Source organism: Pectinophora gossypiella, chromosome 10, assembly GCF_024362695.1.
Source record: "Pectinophora gossypiella chromosome 10, ilPecGoss1.1, whole genome shotgun sequence".
Taxonomy (NCBI): domain Eukaryota; kingdom Metazoa; phylum Arthropoda; class Insecta; order Lepidoptera; family Gelechiidae; genus Pectinophora; species Pectinophora gossypiella.
This window is the reverse complement of record NC_065413.1, coordinates 8,414,017-8,434,223: the sequence shown is the minus strand read 5'-3', so window position 1 is coordinate 8,434,223 and position 20,207 is coordinate 8,414,017. Positions and strand designations below refer to the sequence as shown.

At 36.2% G+C, this 20,207-nt stretch overlaps 1 protein-coding gene across 14 annotated transcripts in view; it reads left to right on the top strand.

The window, feature by feature from the left end:
- Positions 1–395: 395 nt before the first annotated feature.
- Positions 396–20,207, top strand: part of LOC126370455 (protein lap4) — an 89,411-nt gene continuing 69,599 nt past the window's right edge. For all 14 annotated transcript variants that reach the window (XM_050015293.1, XM_050015294.1, XM_050015302.1 and 11 more), the window contains exons 1-2: positions 396–729; positions 2,580–2,697. In XM_050015293.1, coding sequence (XP_049871250.1) covers positions 571–729; positions 2,580–2,697 — 277 coding nt within the window. In that variant the 5' untranslated portion in view covers positions 396–570. The remainder of the gene's footprint in view (positions 730–2,579; positions 2,698–20,207) is intronic.

Genomic DNA, 20,207 nt, shown 5'->3' with positions numbered 1-20,207 from the left:
CTAACGCTCTAACCACTATACTACGGAGGCTGTTCAGATATCTTAGGAGATCTTTGAGTAATAATCTTAAAATACAAGTAAATATCATTAGGTACCGTAAACGCAAAAATAATATCTTAGAATATTTTAAGTTTTTGCAAATATACCTACTCGCCAACCAACTTACAAACATTTAGTAGCGCTGCCCGCCTAATATAGATCCCAGGCTGAAGTGTTGTGACGTCTCAAGATTTGTATTTTTCGTGTTCTATAATATGTGAGGTAAAATTGTAGTTTTTCTCCAATAAAAAAAAAGGAAAATGATTTCGATTGTACATTTTTATCGCACTTTATTTTTGCAAACGCCAAATTCTACCATGGTAGTATTTTCACATTGGATTATGGTAACATTGAAAGTCAGTTTGTGGCTTCGTTTTCCTAGGGTGAGGTGCGAGGTGTATATTTTGGATTATTTTGTTATCGTTATCAATTCCAAAATGCTGAAATAGTGTTTAAACCTAGAAAGTGCTCAACTATGTGTCGTGATAGTGATTTAACCAATTATAGTTTGTTTGAAGTGTAGTGGCCAACATGTTTCGATGTATACCTTTGTTCAAATGTAATCGCCAAGTGGAATGTGTGGACAAGCGGCATTGCTCGTTGCCAACAGTACCTGAAGACATTTTGCGATATTCCAGGAGTTTGGAGGAATTATTTTTGGATGCCAATCATATAAGAGATTTACCTAAGGTAAGCTACAACCTGCAACAGGTTTGATGATCACCGTGGGCGTTCACCTTATCACTACGTGGAGTAAATAACATCAATGCGTCTTGTAATTTGTTGTCATTTTGGATTAATCGGCGGCGTAACGACGAATTAATGAAAATTATTATTTCTCCATCTAAATGACGTCAGTGGTCGGGGAACTTTTTCGAACCTGTTTCTTTAATTTGCCCCAAAGATAAATGAAACGCCATGTAAAACTTCCTTTTTATGTTTCATATTTGAGACCGCTTCATATCCTGAGTGTCCTTTTTCATAGGAACTAAAGACTGTTTTAGACTTGAGCCCTTTTTTCTGTTGACTGGTTAACTTTGATAATTTTGCAAATTATTATTTGATACCATATTACATGTCCTTATAAATTACACACAGGCTTCTTAGTCATCATTACTTATTGTTTATACCTAAATTTCAAACCGTACCAAACTATAGAGCAGTATTGTGTTTTAAATTGATTTGTTACCAATAGTTATATTGGTCTAACAGTCTACTTGGTTCATTTTACTATGTACCCTTCAAAAAGGGAATATTCCCAAACCTGCAACATAACCAGTTTAGGTTCATAACTATTTTAGAAACTAAATTGTATCTACCTGCTTGTTTCCCTGTTATCTAGCATGGAAACTCTTACTGAAATTGTACTTATAATTTCACTAGCAGCTAGTTTGTCTTATTTATAGATGTACTCAGGTTATTCAGGTTTAAAACAAAATACTTGTCTCACTTATAGGTAGTGGGTCCCATTCTAAAGGTGGGAGTAGTGATAATTTCATTTTAGAGGTTTAATTATTAAATAAAATAGTTAGGTATAATCTTACGAAAGAACCACCAACCTGCATTGGAGCAGCGTGGTGGAGTATGCTCCATACCCCCTCCGGTTGATTCAGAGGAGGCTTGTGCCCAGCAGTGGGACGTATATAGGCTGTTTATGTAAGTGCGACAATTTGACATGTTTTTCTATGATGTTACAGTTTGCTTTTTCATAAATTCCATTGAGATTGATGAATCCAAATGCTCCTCACCTGACTGATGAAATGAAGGAACAGACCTGCTTATGGTCTTCGGACCGATTGCAAGTGGCCACAAAATAAGAAATAAAAAAAAATCCATTGTAATTTCATGTTTTGACGTAAAAGTAACTGATTTGAGCTAGCTAAGCAATCATTGTTATTTCGGTTCCAGAAGTTAGCATCAGAAACTATACTGTAAGAGTTTGACTATATATCCTAAAGCAATAATCTCAGGAAAAGAGGTAATTTACACTCTATCCCAATTATAGTGGTCAGGGTTAAATCTAAGGAAGAAAAGAGGATCCTAATGTCCCACTAACAGAAGTAATTTGGGGCATATAGGTATGTGTATGTGTTCTACACATGTTTCTCACTTATTCAGGTCCCACTTTTCCAAATTTCTTATTGAACTATCAAATTGCACAATGAACCTGCACAGAATAACAGAAAAGAAAATCACTAAATTGTAAGAGTGGATTCTTATTTTAAATACTTTGAATGATTAATATCAGTTCAGTATTACCTTGCTGAGTCATAATAATAATACAAGTTGGTAGTTGCTGGAAATACCTAGATAGTTTGCTGTAACAATCATAATAAATACTATTGAGGAAGGTAAAGTTGTATCAGTAGGTATAATTTTGTGTGTATTTTTATTATTTCAGTTATTTACTAAAGCTATGATATTTAAGGCATTGCTTCTCCTGCAATGATAAGTGAAGTACTTAGTTCCATTTAGGATAGCTCTACTATGTTTTTTTTATATCCTTTACTATCTATAACAACAACTGTGTTTTGTTACAGAATTTCTTCAGACTACATCGGCTAAGAAGACTAGGTCTTAGTGATAATGAAATTCATAAACTTCCACCAGACATTCAAAATTTTGAAAACCTAGTTGAACTTGATGTATCTCGAAATGGTAAGTGCCTTTTGAATAACTTTTTTAATGTAGCGTTTAGTTTCAGGTTGTATAGTTTCTCAGTATCTGTGATACGTTTATACCTTCATACAATTACACATGGCATAAATTCATATTTATATAAATTTTCATCTCAAGTAGCGACTAGAGGCTTTAAAATTCCTTCATAACAATAAAATCTATTTAAACATAACATAAACTATTTTCGTAGACAAACTTTCGTTGTTCAAAGTTCATTGAAAGGGTAACTAATGCTTTAGAAGCAGATTGCGTCACGTTTAAATCGTGACACGGCGATGTACCAATGCCTCGCTCTGTTTTGTGCCACTATGGTATTTGCAAGAGAAATGAAGAATTTTTCAACTTTCTAAACCATTTATCATCTTTTATCAGATTAGGTAGTAACCATTGTTTTAATTATTTCAAGTCAGTGACGATGAATGAATAATGTATTAACTTAGCCTGTCTAAGTGAAGTGATTGGGACGGCAATACCGTAAAAACCGGATGTGTAGACATTAAAACACCGCAAGCAACTTGGACAGTGAACAAGTTGGGCTGAATGATATCAAACCTTAAAAGATATGAATTTGTTATCTATATGCACGGTACGTCGTTAAGCCGCCGTCGCATTGCTCCGCGTACGAAGCAGGTGCAAAAACATTGTGAATGAAACAAGAAAAAACGAGACACAGTTACAATGAGATAGGAACCTTATTGTTTTGTGCAAAATATGAGTGGCATACAGCGTGGAAGAATGTGGGAAACAGAAAACGTGATGATTAGTACGAGAAAGATGAAACAGTAAACTTGGCGTACGAAAAAGTCGCGAATAATCGTGTAAATATTTAATTTGTAAAGATCATTTCTGTCAAAACATTTCACAAGTTTGTATTGTCGATTTGAGTCATCCATAATGATCATCATTTCGTGCGACCACCTCGTTACGTTAAACACGTGTCAAACGAATATTATCAAGACCATAATGATACTAACATTACAATAAACTACAACACTGTTCGTTGTTACGTCTCGGGTTCTCAGTCATTCGATACGTGTCAGTGGTAATTACATGTTACATGAGAGGAGATGTTATTTATATTGGATGTAGGTACTATTTTATTTTGTTCGTCTGGACGTCTCGTATGCAACTATGACATTAAAAACGGCCTCCGTGGTCCAGTGGTTGAGCGTAGGGCTCACGATCCGGAGGCCCCGTGTTCGAATCCCGGTGGGGACATAACACAAAAATCACTTAGTGATCCCTAGTTTGATTAGGACATTACAGGCTGATCACCTAAGTGTCCGAAAGTAAGATGATCCGTGCTTTGGAAGGCACGTTAAGCCGTTGGTCCCGGTTACTACTTACTGATGTAAGTAGGTAGTCGTTACATGAGGCATGTCAGGGGCCTTTGGCGGCTCAATAATAACCCTGACACCACGGTTGATGATGTTGGTATTCTACCTCACAACCCACAGGATAATAAGAAGATGAAATTAAACTAATTTAAAATAATTGCAAGTAGAAAGTAATAACAGCAAGTCAAAGTCAAGCGTTAAATGACTTATGGGAAACTAATTAATAATTAATATTTTTTTTTAATTTAGGTAGGTACGAAAATATTTCTTAGGTGTTTTACTACGGAACTGAAACCGTAATGCAACGTGTTATGAGAGTTGGTTTCAGCTATTTTTTTCCGTAAATCTGCCACATTGCGGCCTTCATGACTGGCTGTTGAATGGCAATTTGCTCACATGAGGTTTCCGCCGACCTCGCGTTACAAATCTCCGCGTAGCGCTTTCCGTGTTTTATGTTTAGCGCGGCAAAGTCGATAAATGTGAACATGTAAACTATTTTGAAAACGCCAATATTATTATAGAAGTAAACAATCTTGCCTAATTACTGGGCACAGCTTTAATATGTATAGTAGACATAGCTACTCCAAAATGCGGTAATAGGTATATTGACTGACGCCACTAATTTGCAATCCCCTGTAATACTATAATAACTATTTACGAGACGCTACGCATATAAAGGGCCAATGTGATAATCAAATTTTAAATTAGGCTAGGTCCATTTATAAGTTAGATCCTACATAAACAGACGCCAGTTACCCACCTATTACCTTGTAGTATTATTAGTAACTCCATGCTGTTAATACATAAAGAAATGAAAAAATTTCGAAAGAAAACTCGCAGCTAATTGCACTTGCACTTTTGCTATTGCTGCCCTAAAATATCTTTACTAGCTTTTGCCTGCGGCTTCGCCTTTTCTAATTTACCAATTATTAGCTTCCTATCTTGAAAAATGGGATGAGTCCCATTATAAATTTCACCACCTCTTTGAAGGGGTAGCGCGCAAATTTAAAAAAATGCACGATTTTTTGTTAATCACAATTATATAAACTCCCCCTCATTTTACGGAAATGGGGGGGGGGGGGGGGTTAAGAAAGAGACAAAAAGTAGCCTATGTCTATCCCTTAACTATCTCTACTTAAAACATCACGTCAATTCATCGCTCCGTTTTGTCGTGATAGATGGACAAAGAAACAGACCGACATGCACATACACTTTCCCATTTCTAATATTAGTGTGGATACGAGGTTACCAACTTATCGTCTGTAGTGAGTCCATCAAACACATGAGACAGGACGTGATTCATTTGCGCACCCCGGATACTATATAATAATCTCTTTTCTTACCGTATCTTACTTAATTTTTCTTACCGCGTGCGAAACAGACAGGCCGCGCTCTTCCCTTACTCCGTAGCAGGGACATTTTAAGACTAATGTAAAACCCAAAGGGGGTGAGGTTGGCGCCCCTGACGAATTGGTGCGGGGCGTAGCGTTATTCTTTATTCTATGTCATTAACGTTTACACCATGCCTGGCATCGTAAGTTACTCCGCAACCAAAATGTCTGAAGTCTGTGTACAACATTCTCGATTTACTAATTAAAACCTTAATCATTCTGTTTTGTTGAAACTAAATTCATTTGGAATATTCGATTACCAAAGTTGGTGTAATTATCACGATTACAACCTTAACCACTCACTCAATTAGTAAGTAATAACATTACTGTACTTAATTGTATTGGGGACCACAGACCAGCAACTCGGTTGATTGATCATATCCTAGAGTAGTGTGGGCATGAAAGGGACTAAGTAAATTGACTTAGGACAGAGAAGAGGTTCGCAGACAACTGCAATTGGGTACAAACAATCCTAGCGGTGAATGCACAATGTGTACTAAGTAACTGCTCTGACGTTGGTGCGTAATCGACTAGCTGTAGCTAATTAAATATTGTTGCCAATCCATCAGTGCGCCACTACACACATTAATTTCATTTACTGTTTCAATAGCACTAACTACGAAAAACACGCTTTAGATGACCCCATATTATGTATTATCGACACAACACAAGCCTTTGAGGGTTTAAATCTCCATTCACGGGATTAAAATCTTCGTAATTTGAGCACGGTTTTTATGAAATCTTTTTGTCGAAGCGAAACGTCTCTTGTTTGAACGGATATGGTAAAGCTGTGTTTAACAGGGGGATTCTCCGTTTACCTTATATTAATTCGTCCCTGACAAAGCATAAGGGCGTATCTCAGTTTTCCTAACTTTTCAGGAGAGCGAAAAAACTGTTTTTTTCTCCGAGTTCCTCGGGTTTTCAGTTCATAAAATCTAAAGTAATATAGATACAGCCATGATATTTATAAGGTGGATAAAGGTTGAAATAAGGCATAGATTTATAGTTCTTAGACTTCCGAAAAATGCATTCCTGAAAAAAAGACCTGAAAGTCACTAACGCCCCTTTGTGGCGCCTCTCTTAATAGGTATGGAGAGTTGAATATGGGTGCAAGTAGAAAGTGTTACTAATTATCCTATATTTTAAATAAAACAAATTCAATACGAACGGCAAATTATTTATGTTTGATGTCGAAAAAACAATTTGTCATCATTTAAAAACACTTAAAAAATACGGAACGTAGGAACATAAGATATTAAAATGTGCGTGTGTGTGTGTACGCGTTTGTATGTATGTATGTGTTTGTTTGTTTGTATATAAAAGCGATTGCGTGTGTGTGTGTGTGTGTGTTTAAATGTAGGTACTTTCATGTGTAATATTTTATATCGTGTACAAAAAAAAACAAAAACAATAAAGATCTAAGATCTGTGCAATTAAGAAACAAAATATTCTTAAAACTAAAGAGATCAAAATTGCAAACAGACCTTAGGCTACAATACATTATCTTATGTTATAAGAAGATATGATATGTTATACTGTTACTTATACATAAATTCCAGGACTGACCATTGAACTTGGCACCCAATTAGATCTCACTTCTTTTGTCGTTGAAGTCAACAACCAAGGCATTTATCATTATATTGAACGTGGCTCTCATATCACATTTATGTTTTTGAAAAAAAAAGAAAGTTACCAGTTTTTTATATATTCCTTTGTATTCATCTAATTACCTATCTGCATACCAAATTTTAACTCTCTTGGTCATCTGGAACTGGGTTAGAGTTTTAATATATAGGTCAGTCAGTCAGTCAATAACCGTAAATAGTAAATAACCGTTTGAGATAAGCTTATGAAATTTAGAACACATATGTACATCGCAAGTCTCAATATATGAGCCAAATTTGATACGTTTATGTGAAAAAGTTTTTGATTTATGAGGATGTCAAAAGTGGCTCCAAATGGTTCGTGTAATATTATACACGGTGTGGCTCGCCAGTTCTGTTTCTTGAACTTGGCTTGACACGCTACCGCGTGTCTAGATAGAGCATCGATGACACGAGCTGAATACTTTATTCATTCAATCTGTGACTTCACATGATTGCGGTACATATACATCGTTTCGGTAGCCTATGTTGTGCAATTTTTTGGATCCATGCGTTGTACATTGTAGATCGTCTTCTTCGAAATGCACTTTGCAGAGAAGAACGGAGCATCGAAAACATTAGCTCCTGTTCTGAACAACTTCTTTACAATGTCCTACTTCACATGATTGGTGGTTGTTACACTCTGGAGCAGATATGTATGTTTTTTGGTGATTTATGGCACGTCATATACTCAGGCATGTAGTCAGGCTGAGGTCTCCAAACAATTCAGGCGTAAAACTATTAGAGGGGCAGGAAGTTTCAGCATCTTCGTAATCACGATCTATAATCTTGGCTGAGCTAAATTCGTATTTTCACGAATTTTTAACAGGTTTTGAACATTATCAGGAAAACTCTCGTTTTCATTTTTGTTTGTTCCAAGACTTGATTCGAATAAAATGTTTTTTTTTCTGTCGTGACATCTAAAACTGGTGGTATGGTATTGGAAAAAATTGGGTTGTCTGTACGAAGCATTGCTGTGTCTTTTTCTATAAATTCAAGCCTGCTTAAATCACGTAAATCTTCATCGTCGAAATTAGTTAAGCTGGAAGTAATAAAACTGGCAATTGCCATCATACTGTCTGAGGTTTCTACTTCAGCTGTCGACAGTGCAATGGATGAAACAGAAAGATGGTTTAAATTGTCATAATCATTTTCATTATTGTCTTTATTAGAAGTCAAAGGATTACCTGAATTTTTACAACTTACCTGTGAGTTGGACATTCGATGGCACACAAAATTTTACTTGGAGGCACTTAAAAAAATATATATTTTGTTAATAACACCGGAAGATATTTACTTCATGCGGGCGCAAGTAAACAAATAAACGATAATGAAGTCACTGAGTAAGGGCGTATCTCAAGTTGAAGAAGTACGACATAATGGCGTATTTCAATTACGTCCTTTTGCATTGCTCTTTTTTTCGTGATTTGAGATAAGCCCTTCCCTTAAATTCTTAAATACTGTGATTAAAGCTACACCCTTTTGCGACGTTGTAGATCTCGTTTAAACGATCAAAATGGTATAAATAACTCATTTTTGCAAAAAACTGAGATACGCCCTTATGCGGTGTCAGGGACGAATTGTCTTTAAACGATAAGGTCGCCATTTGCCATGCCATTATTTTGGTGCAATAATAGTATTTTATGCAACAGTTGTATAAGAAGGGTCAAAAAATGCGAGTGGCGTGAGTTGCGATGTGAGCCTTGGCGAACATCGCAATAAGAGACGCCACGAGCATTTTTTGACCTAGTTATACAACGTTGCATACAATACTTTTTCTACGACGACGTAATTTTAAATGAAACAAAAATTATACAAAGAAAAATTTTATTTATAAATTTATTTTCCAACGCGCGGGAAAATGGCGGCAAATGTATACTTTTTTTTTATAGTATATCTATGGCACCAAACAAAGTAAAGGTGCCAGTTTCCAGGTCAAAAAAAAAAAACAATAACAATGCTTTTTTGGCGACATTATAGTACAGTTACACTTTGTAAACAATGCTTTTATAGGCCATAGAGCGTACACTTTTTCAAAGAGTTTAATTATGTATGTACTTATATTAGACTTTTTGGTTATTTAAATGCCAGATTAAAGTAGAGGAGTAGAAAAAGTATATTTATATTTGTCTTTACTGAGGGCCCATGAGGTCAGTTCAGAAGAAACTAGACTTCATAACGTCATGTGCTCTGAGAAAGATGCCTACGTCGACGCCTTACCCCCTGTCCCCCCCTGACGTCGCCTGTATACGTCTTTATTTAAAACAATGAATTAGAGCGATGATGGAAATATTATTTTATCACATTGTAACAGGCGAATGCGTTAATACGATGTTGAAGAACTACAATAACGTAGCTTTTGTATAATGTATTCACGTGCATAATTATCTTCACTAGCCCTGCATACTACGGCATTGTTCGGAAATTGCATACCGTGTCCATTGAAAACGGTCTATTATCTCCGGTAATAGACTTCGATAATATTGTATAACTCTATTAATAAATAAATAAAGCCGTTCGCACACGCCTTGTTGTCATCATTGTGATGTGAACTACCTACAGCAAAATGGGCCTTCGGCGGATCGAAGGGGAGGTGGGGAGCAGTCAGCGTAACAATTTTTTTTGCCAATTTTAAGTAGAGTATTTAGAGGTAATTGTCGATAGAAGCATTGATCGATAAATTTGAAAAATCATAGGGAAGTTTAGGTTGAAAATATGATAACAAAGGTAATACTAAAGGTAATTTTTACGTTATTAATTAATTATTTAATAATACAAATTAATATTTATGTCACGTCTATATTATGATTTTATTTATGCACGAGAACCATGGCTGTATTATGTCGACTCCTTTCTCTTTGATACACAAATGAGTAAACACTGGCAGAGGGGAACGCCTGCGTAGGTATGACTACTCCTTTCAAAAGGTACGCAATTTAATAAAACATTGATTAAAACAATAAGTCCATGACATTCAAAAAACGTATGAAGTGGATGGTGGGGCCATAACACATAACATAACCTCTCGATTATATTCCCAATTGGGTTGGTCAGAGGTAGGGGTGTACATCCATCGCAAGATTATTTAAGTAGGTACACCAGAGAGCTTCACCAAGCTCTCTGTAGATGGAAAAATAATTACATTCACCTATACATTTTTCGTATTTATTAATTTTTGTCTTTCATGAGTAGGTAGGTATGTTTGTGGAGCGTTAAGATTGACCAATTACCCTCCCATTAGTCGCGCAATCGCGTAAAAAAGCAACTTGATATATGTATATAAGACAAGAAGTAAGAAAGCTGTATTTTGTAGCAAGACTTAAAAGTTGATTCCCTGCGGTTTAAACTTATTCCTATTTCCTGTGTTGTATTAAAACCCGTTAGTTCCAGCCGTTATCTACTCTATCTATTCCCGTTTGCATTAACATTACCGGCGGTGGTATAGTAAATTCATCGTATTCAAGGCTGGAACATTATAAAGTGTTTAGTTTTGCAGCGGTATTGCTCGGGTACCGTTTTAATGCCCCTGGCGAGGTCTCCCAAACTAGGCTTGGCCCAAGTCATAAACTACACATGAATCGCAATAACCGCAAAGCTCATAAGCAATGACGTTCGCTACGCGGCGACCAATCCATTTAACTCGGGGAAATAATGCGCAGCTTGTGGCACTGGGAAATCTACGTTACTACGTTACATACGTCACGCAAAATTGTTTCCCTGAAATTGTGTCCCAATATAGGACGATGCGAATGCATCTTCATACCCTTTTGGAGGCACATACACACACTCTCACACACCCTCTCTTTCTCCCACACATAGACACACTTTTGGTAACATTGAGGGCCGAGAGGATAGAGTTACAACCGAACTCTACTTTCATGAAAAACTTTCTTCTTGTACATAAATAATTACAGTTAAAATTGGAATAATATACGGTTGTAAATCTGTGATTCGAGTTCAACTAACTGTTGCTATGCTGTCGTTGTTCACACCGCAACACTTTTAGTACCGCTATTATGTATGGCGTCACCTATGCATTTCAGACCTCATTGTGCACGCTGTTCCCACATTAGTCTGTTGCTAACGAGAAGTTGCTGTTCGCGAACTATTTGTAAATTAGTGGAGTGTATCGGATGCGACGTCCATGCCCGTACCCAAACACACAACAAACTTTCACTGGTCTGTAGTTAGCCATTCAATCTATGACGTTTCATTTTCATTGTGATCTTTTTGATGTTAGGATTCGCTGTTTAGATCTCGATTGGAACGAAAGTCCTTTAATCCACACGAATAAATACAACTGAGTCATTTTATTTACATTCTCCTAAAAGTTCTGTCCCTTGTGGATTATTTTGTCGCCCTGAAGCAAACGTTAGGGAAGGTGAGTTATCCGGAAAGAGATAACTGGGGGTTTCACCAGGCGATTAAATACTAATGTAATATAGCAACACTCAGGGGTATCCCTTTTCAGTTTTTATGAAACGTTTACCTTTTTAAAAGGTTCTGTTTGGCTCTGAATATTACATGAATTAGCTTTGTCAATCCTTTCTGCTTCCACGTCGTCGTTATAATTGGATTTGTATGGAATTTTTAATTGCATTGTGTTTTTAGGGCCTGTCTTGTTCGCGGATACGGTATATGATTCGAGTGCACTTCCAGCGACCCGTGTAGATGAACTAGATTTCCTGTTAACTCAGCATCTAGCGAGTACACTCGTCTATACACAGTTAACCGGCCCGCTCTAAATTTAAAACAATGCCGTCGCTATTCCGACTTTATGATATAGTTCGCGGTTGGCGTAAATTATACGCATAATTACTCTTCAGATACACCCTACTTTACACCTGCGTATGTCGTCTGAATTATCTTAGATTATCTAAAATATAATAGAATTAGTTCGCCTATTTATTATGTAAAAAGAAAACGGCTTTCAAAGCTTAAATTAATTTTGTCCTTTTATTCTATATTTAATTGGTAATTAAGCCCGCTTTGAAACTTGGTTCTTTAATTAGAGCCAGATTAAAGTAGTTAAAAAAGTTACTATGAAACAAAGTAATTTAATGTGCTCTTACAGTTCTATTTTACTAGTAGCTTTAAGTTTACTTACCTTCGTTCGTAGCTTATCAGGTCGGAATGTCGGCCTACAATGTCTGGTAGACACGTAAACTTTCCTGAATTGTTACGAAATAGATAACGAAAGATTGATAAAGCTTCACTTGTTTCGAAATGCTAAGTGATACGCTAGTGCATTTCAAGATTAAATGTATTAAAAACTTGTATACCAACTTCCGTAACAATTAATCAATAGTAACATATGTGTGTAAAGTAATTAAAGCAGTTGTACGCGCGATCTGGGACAAATGGTAGAACAAAGAATCTACCGTTCTGCTTTCATTTAGTCGATGGTGACTAATAAACGTCCTTCCTGACAATATGTTTATGATAGACATTACCTATGTATTATAGCAATAGGACGGTAAACCGTAGTAGTTTGATATCTTGTTGGACATTATACCACAAAGCTCCGAAAATTGTTTTCCTGTGGCTTTTGGTAATTATGTTACGGACCTTCGCTACCCTCCAATTATATTCGATAGGAAGGGGCTATCTTACTCAGATCTGTTTTCACGATATGTAAAAGTGTTTCGCGAATTTCTGACATTAATTTCTCACATTGTAACAGGCGAATGCGATCACACTACACTTCTCTGCAATATTAGTATAGTACATACTTAAATGGGTATGTCTAATCTAATTTGAATTTACCCACCACCTGCAAGTTAGTCTTACTGTGCTCAGCCGGGTTATGCTCAGTAGTTCGGCAGACGATCACCCGGCTGTTGAACCTGCGACCCATTGTCCGGGCCCACACTCCCACGCCGCCGCACCGCGCCATGCATGGCTTGCTCACATTTATTCCAATACAAATTCTTCCCCGGAAATTCGGCGATATAACGTACAATGCAAATAGTTTTCTCTATGCAAATATGAAATTCCGTTTATAAATATAATATATTTTTTTGGTACGATATTTTGTACATTTTTTTATACACTTGTTGGAAATGAAAAAGGAAATATTACGGAAATATTTACTAACGGTAGAGATTTTTGTATCATAATAATATTTGAATAAACTAAACACATAGGTATATTAATTCAAAGGTATATTGAGCATATATTCAGAGCATACAATTTCCGTACATTCCTTCAGTAATTACTCCTGCATAGTTTAACTGCCATAATATATATAATCCAAACGGTATGCATTCCAGTTACGGTCTTGTAGGTGCCATGAAATATTTGCGATGAGGTGTGTATCTTCAGAGCAGATAAAGCATTAAAGATGCTCAAAATAAAACTTTAAAAACATATAACCTTCGTCTTATTTTTTCCTCAAAAGGATGCAGAGTAGGTTTTGCAGAAGGTCCCAACTGGAACTTGATTTATTATAAAAATGTATTAATAAATTTGATAGATCTTGCAACTATAATCTTACTAAATCTAAGAATTTAAAAGTAGTCTTTATGTTACAATATGCATTGTATGAAAAATCGACACATTTCGGCAATCTTATAAAAGGAGAAGCTACCCAAATAAAGCTTTCCCAAATGTTTATAAAGTTAAAACCCCGGTCGCGAAGGTACTCCCATTAAACTCGAATCACCAGACAGTGAGGTCACTTTCGGACCGGTTTGGCAACACAGATTAAGCTATGGTTGGGGAGTATAAAAATTGTATTGTTGTTTACTAACGAATGCTATCTGAACAATAACGCGAGCCGCGAACAATTTTTTTACAAGTTTTCCTACAAATATTTGTTTCAACATTCTGTATTAAATAGTTTTGACAATATCCACAACAACAAAACTGTCAAATTCACTTTGCTAACTCGCAATGCAAATGTTTATAAATGTGGTTGTAATCTTGAAATGTGTCACAAATCCACAATTAAATCTTGAGTGCTAACGTATGGATTTATAGAAATAATAATATTATGTGAGGCGATTTGCACTTCATAACGCACTGTTAGTACATGAAGACATGTTAGTTTACGAGCTATAAATGGTTGTCTGAATGTTCAACTTTATTCGTAGTTGTTACGTTAAATATACAAGTGTGGAGTAATAAAGGCAACGCAAGCGACGTAACTCGGCAGGGAAATGTCTCTACAGAGAGCAAAGGCACGTTTACAACCGCAGGTGTGACTAATCCTCGTGCGTGTGAATCTCAGATAGCGTGTTTCCATGGAAAAAATACTAAACATTCGATCCGTATTATTATTTTACTTCAATAGTTCTAAAATCTAAACGGTGGTATGCGCACGTACTGCAAACGTTCAATCATTTTCTTTTGTTTATTTTTCTGGCCACATACTTCTATTTTATTTTCATTATTTATATTAAGATCTTTACAGGGATTCTAACATGTAACAATCTGTGTTTGTTGTAACAATGTCTAATATTAGATGGAACGATGTAAACGTTATAATTTCCATACACTTTTCTGATCAATTCAATTGAAACTTACTTATTCAAGGTCGTAAATGCGGTCGTCGTCTATGAATCATAACATGTTGAAATTAGAAACCCATTTAAGTTCACTTCGCATCTGAAATGGGAGCACAGTTTTTGAGTAACGATGTTTTACCAAACAATAGCATCTGTTGCATAAAGACACCAATCTCATTTCGCACTCCACTGAATCATGCGTTTCGTATTACCACAGCTTAAGCTGCCCTTTCAAACATTTTCTATTATACGCTTATTATGCATGTACATTGAACCACTTTCGTTAAAATATTTTCGATGAGCGCTAGCGTTAATACGGGAATAAACCACGGAGCTTTTCCGATAATTAAATGACGGCCGTCAATACCGGACAATAATACTAATAATAACGTAACCACAGCGGGCGTATGGGGCGCGCGTACGTTCCAAATAGGATTTTTGCCTGTGGGGCGTCCTTTGTGTCCCGCTGCTTATAAACAGCGGCGTCCATTACAGTGGGCGTTGGATCGGCACACATCGCTTTGTGCTGCGAACAACTCAATAACATTCTAATGGGATTCCACTCGGGCGATGGTTAGCCACGCGAGGCCGTCGCCGCCGCAGCTCGGCACCCGTTCGTCTATGATTTTTACTGCTGTTAACTTTTTATAAATACCCATTTGCAGCCCTTATCCGACTGCTATTGATACTGCAACTTGCGATATAAAAAGCTCAGCACTGACTGCAGTATACTAAATAACTTTCCAGTTAATACTGTTGTTTAAAATGTAAGTATGTAGAGCGATACTATCAATTGAAAGCCGATTGTCTATAGTTGTGGTCATGTGAAGATGGATGTCGGAATGATTAAATAAAAGTGAGCATGTAGGAACCACTTGTTGCATCATCGCTATTTGCTGTTAAATAAATTGATTAGGTACTCGTCGGTCGTCCATTGGGGTTTGCTATTTAGCTAACAAGCTATTCGTGTATTTTTGTGAAACAAATCTTAAATATAAACATTCGCGCACATCTTCCTTGATAACGCCGAACAGATGGCTACTGGATTCCCACGTTTGTTTGAAATATTTATTGTGATATGTACTTAAGCAACCTTTTCTACTACAGCTATTAACTGTTCAGTATAATCAGTCAATCTCAAAATTACATCTTTACAAATCACGTATTAAAGGACTTAGGTTTCGTATTAACTACGAAACGCAGATACAATTGAAATAAGGATGAATCCGTCTTAACTTAATCATGATATTAAGGTGAAATGAGACTAACATCAGACGGATTCATTGAGAAAGACAATTTGCTTAGTTGTGTAAATGGAAACTTCTCTAACGCAAACTATCTCTGTTAGCATCAAATTCTGCTAGCAGCAATCTTCAGAGGCGGAATAGTAATTGTAGTAGGTACAACTGTGTTCTGTTTTCTGAGTGTTCTGAAGGCGAAGATTAATTTCCTCCAGTGGGCCGGGGCTGGTTTACCGTAAATGTTTTCTGGGCGGATATTACACCTAACGTTTTTCCGACAATCTGGCTTTCATATTTCCCAACATGCCAATCATCCCACGAATTCATCACATATGTGTTTCCCACGAAATAATAGTTATATCTCTTTTCAGGTGATTTATGAATAGTATTAAGTCTTCGATTACGCCGGATCTAAGTTGGCAATTATCGGCAGGGATGTTTTGATGTCGGATTCCTTCACTTCGATCTTCAAATAAACAAATAGATAAGCTAAGCTACAAGCAAAATTCGCCGCTCTTACAATTAATTTTACGATGATTTCACCTAGACGGAGAGACGAATTATAGAACTTGTGAGATTGTTTTGCAACTCAATCAAATCCAATTGATTAAATGTGAAACCGTCTGGAATATTCTCCGCTTACATAACGAGCGCTCGACTCGATATTTAAGCCGAGCCTTCATACTTTAGCAATTGATGTTTAATTATTACAATACCTTTCGTCTGCATTTAAATTATACAATACCCTATTATAGTATATGACATTGTCTGAATGATCTTTAACATTGAGCTTGTTTACATAACTGGCGAATATAAGCCGGATGACATATCATCTAATACCAACAACTGTTGCACATAACCATTTGCTCTTCCGGTTGACCTAGTTTGTCACAATTGACTGGCTCATCATAATCCGAGGTTTCCGCATGGGGAAACTCAAAATAGTTATTACTTTAATTGAGTACTGATCGATTATAAACATTTAAGAACATAAAATATGAATAATGTTAAACGTGATGTGATAATCAATGATAAAATAGCAAACCAGAATCTTGAAAGCTAAGCAAAACAGCGAGGGGTCGTTTGAAACGTACGGAGCGGAAGCGCTATTGCCGCAGGCTAATAGACGCTTTGAACATACACCCCTCCGATAAACAAAGCGATGCACTTAGAGACAGATTCCCCGTAGCCGCATACCTTTCCTAAAATAGCCACACACTCCCGCTTATGTTTCTTCGCCTCTGTTCAAAAAATGTTACAAAAACAAACACAACATCAATGACTTGTAACTGTTAAACATTCACCTGTCAGATAAAAATAAATATGTAGGTAAACTAGCGTTAAACCGGTCTGGAAACATTGAGATAAGACGTTATAATTTCGCGAAAAAGTTTCATGATGAAAGCTTTATAATAAACCTGACAGACCGTTCGCTTGCTCGGATCAAGGAAATGTCTATCGGATTCGCGTTTGACCTATATTCGTCGGTTTTACGTCGGCCGCTGTTATAATTTACCCATATTTTATAATGTTTATTCGCTATAGAGTATTCCCCGCGGTCCTGTGGCTTGACAAATAATTGATGACGACACGCCCACTGGAATGCCCGCCCGCGAACCGGAAACCGGGGCGCACTACCGTTAAATACACGTGAAATTAGAAAGAGCTGCTCCGAGCCAATAGCCTTTACATAGCTTAGTCCTTGTGATACTACAACAATACCTAAACGAGATTCAGCAACAAGGTAAAAACTATTTGCAACAGACAATGTAATTTCAGCAAAGATAAAATACAAAGGCAGCAAGTTTGCAATGTTGCTTGGAGTTTTATTTTTACCTTTAGTTTGTAATATTTATATTTGACATGCGAAAATTATAAACTTCTAACTTGAAAGCCACTTTATACGAAGATGTCAAGCTTTAATTTGATTAACGCCCTTATTACATTTGAATGACTTAGACATAGACATAATTATAAATTTATAAAATATTACTTGTACTTGTAAACTGAGCTTACGTTACAGTCAACTGATTGAATTACATATAAATCAAATAGTATAATAATAAATCCTCTTCATATGTTTAGCTGTTCATGTAATTTAATTATGCAGTCCGCGAGTCTTCTGCAGGCTCGAATCGTATGCAAATATTTATCAAGTCAGCTCGCTACACGCTATACCGTAGAACCGACACAAGTCGATTAAGAGCGGTTTAACTATGTTCAACCGGCACAACTTTCGTACATGTTTAGAGAGGGTTAACTTTTGAACACACTCGCACCGTAATGTTATACCGCGAAACTCTCGTTTCGCTTTGTATGTTTAGAATTTTATTAGCACAATACGAACAAGTTACACTGACAAAGGAATACAATAATTTCAGTAAAATACTACCGGTGATGAAAACCTCGTCGGGAAATTTTCGACCGTGACAATAATTTCTAGACTAACCGTGTGTGACGCAAAATGAATGAATATTTCCGACGTAACACAATATTCACATTCGTAACGACATTGGTGAAATTTTGCATACCTACTATGTATTTGGTAGCATGGGTACCTAATAAAACATTTACACCGTGACGCACGGTTTGTCTAATAGTTTTATTTTTATCTTTCGCGAGTTATAGTTTCAATTGAAGCCAATAAAACATTATCTGTGCTCATTCTGCGTTTCTTGACTGTCAGTAATTTATAATGGCCTCTACAAAAAATATGAATAGAAAAAAATATTATGTTGTTGTGTAAATAAATACAAATTTTACTCGTCGATGCCTGTTCTATTAATTTAGTTATTTGCTTCACACTTTCAAACATAATGTAGCTTACAATGTTTGCCATACGTCTGGGAACAATAGTAAATTATTTCGGGGCCCGAAGTGTTTACATGTCCATGTGCCAATTACTCTTGCATCGACCTTCGAAGTCCCTGTTTGTTTGATCATTTGCGCAGAACAATGTCCTTGTCTATAGTTAAGTAATTAATGTCGAATTCATATCCAAAGTTGCAGTACGTCGCCAGTTCTTTCCATAAGTGGGCTCTTTCGCAATCTTTTACACTTGTTTACAATGACCTGCATCGATCGAAACATACGTTTTGTTTTCCCCCAATACTTTATATATAATTTGCAAGTAGACACAGGAAAAAAATATATTTGACACGTATCTCACCTAAATACAACGCAAATCAGCTGATATAAATAGGACATGCATTTTCTAATCGGTATATTAGTTTCAAGCCATTTCTTCTTAAGTTTACAGCCGTGATTAAAACTAAACTCCCCTTTTATAATAAAAGTACGTCGTGCAGTTTTAGCAATGAATTTTACGACTTTACTTTTGCGATTTTACCGCGACATAATGTCAGTCATTACTATCTGTGCCTTTATCTACTTGGCTTTTCACTACTAATGACCAAACGTAACTACTTTGTCGTGTCGTATTATTCCTTCGTATAAAAGCTATGTACGTTTCATATTTGAGTCTGTTATTCCAAATGTATTTCATAATAATGATGATTTACGTGATATTTGATTGAATATGAAATTCTTCATATATTGCCATTCGATACTGAATTATGGTAATTCCACACTTTGAATTACCCAAAAATACCTTTAGGAAACTAACTCGAAAAAATCGGTTCATAAACGACGAAGTTATGCCCGAACAAACATAAAAAAAAATATACGGTCGAATTGAGAACCTCCTCCTTTTTTGAAGTCGGTAAAAATGTATTATAAGTGTAGATGTGGATTTTCATTGATCAATCTAGGTAGGTCAAAAGAGTAAAACTTAAAATGACGATAAGCGACAAAATCTGCTTATTCCAGTGAATTGCACAGAACCAAGTTCTCACAGCGGTCATGTATGAGGTCTGTGGTTTACGACGCGAGTAGAGTTCCCGATGTCCTCTGACATTACGGTGTGACCGGTATTGGTCTGGTCGTGAAATGCAAACTAAGCGGTTGTGGTCGCACAATTGAAGGGTAAACGTACCTTATATACTTGTGTATGTTGCTTTAGCGCATATTTTATGTTGTTATGTACAGCAACTACAGCAAGCAAACCCGGTTTAATATTTGAAAAGTAAAATGAACTACCTAGTCTAAAGCCCTAGAAACTCGGGAAAGTCTCGACGGTATAATAAAAGATTAAACTCGTGTTCCCGACGAGCTAAAATTGTGTTAGCATATTTTATATTAATATTCTGTTTTCAGTCTCTTTCGTTTGATTCACATGTTTATCATTTTGATATGTCTATTTTCGTATTTGCTCTCTACGGATTTAAGTAAGAATATATTACTGATAAACATCAGTACAATCTATGTTTTCGCTGCAGATTATAAAAAAAATCTAACACAATAGCTTCAG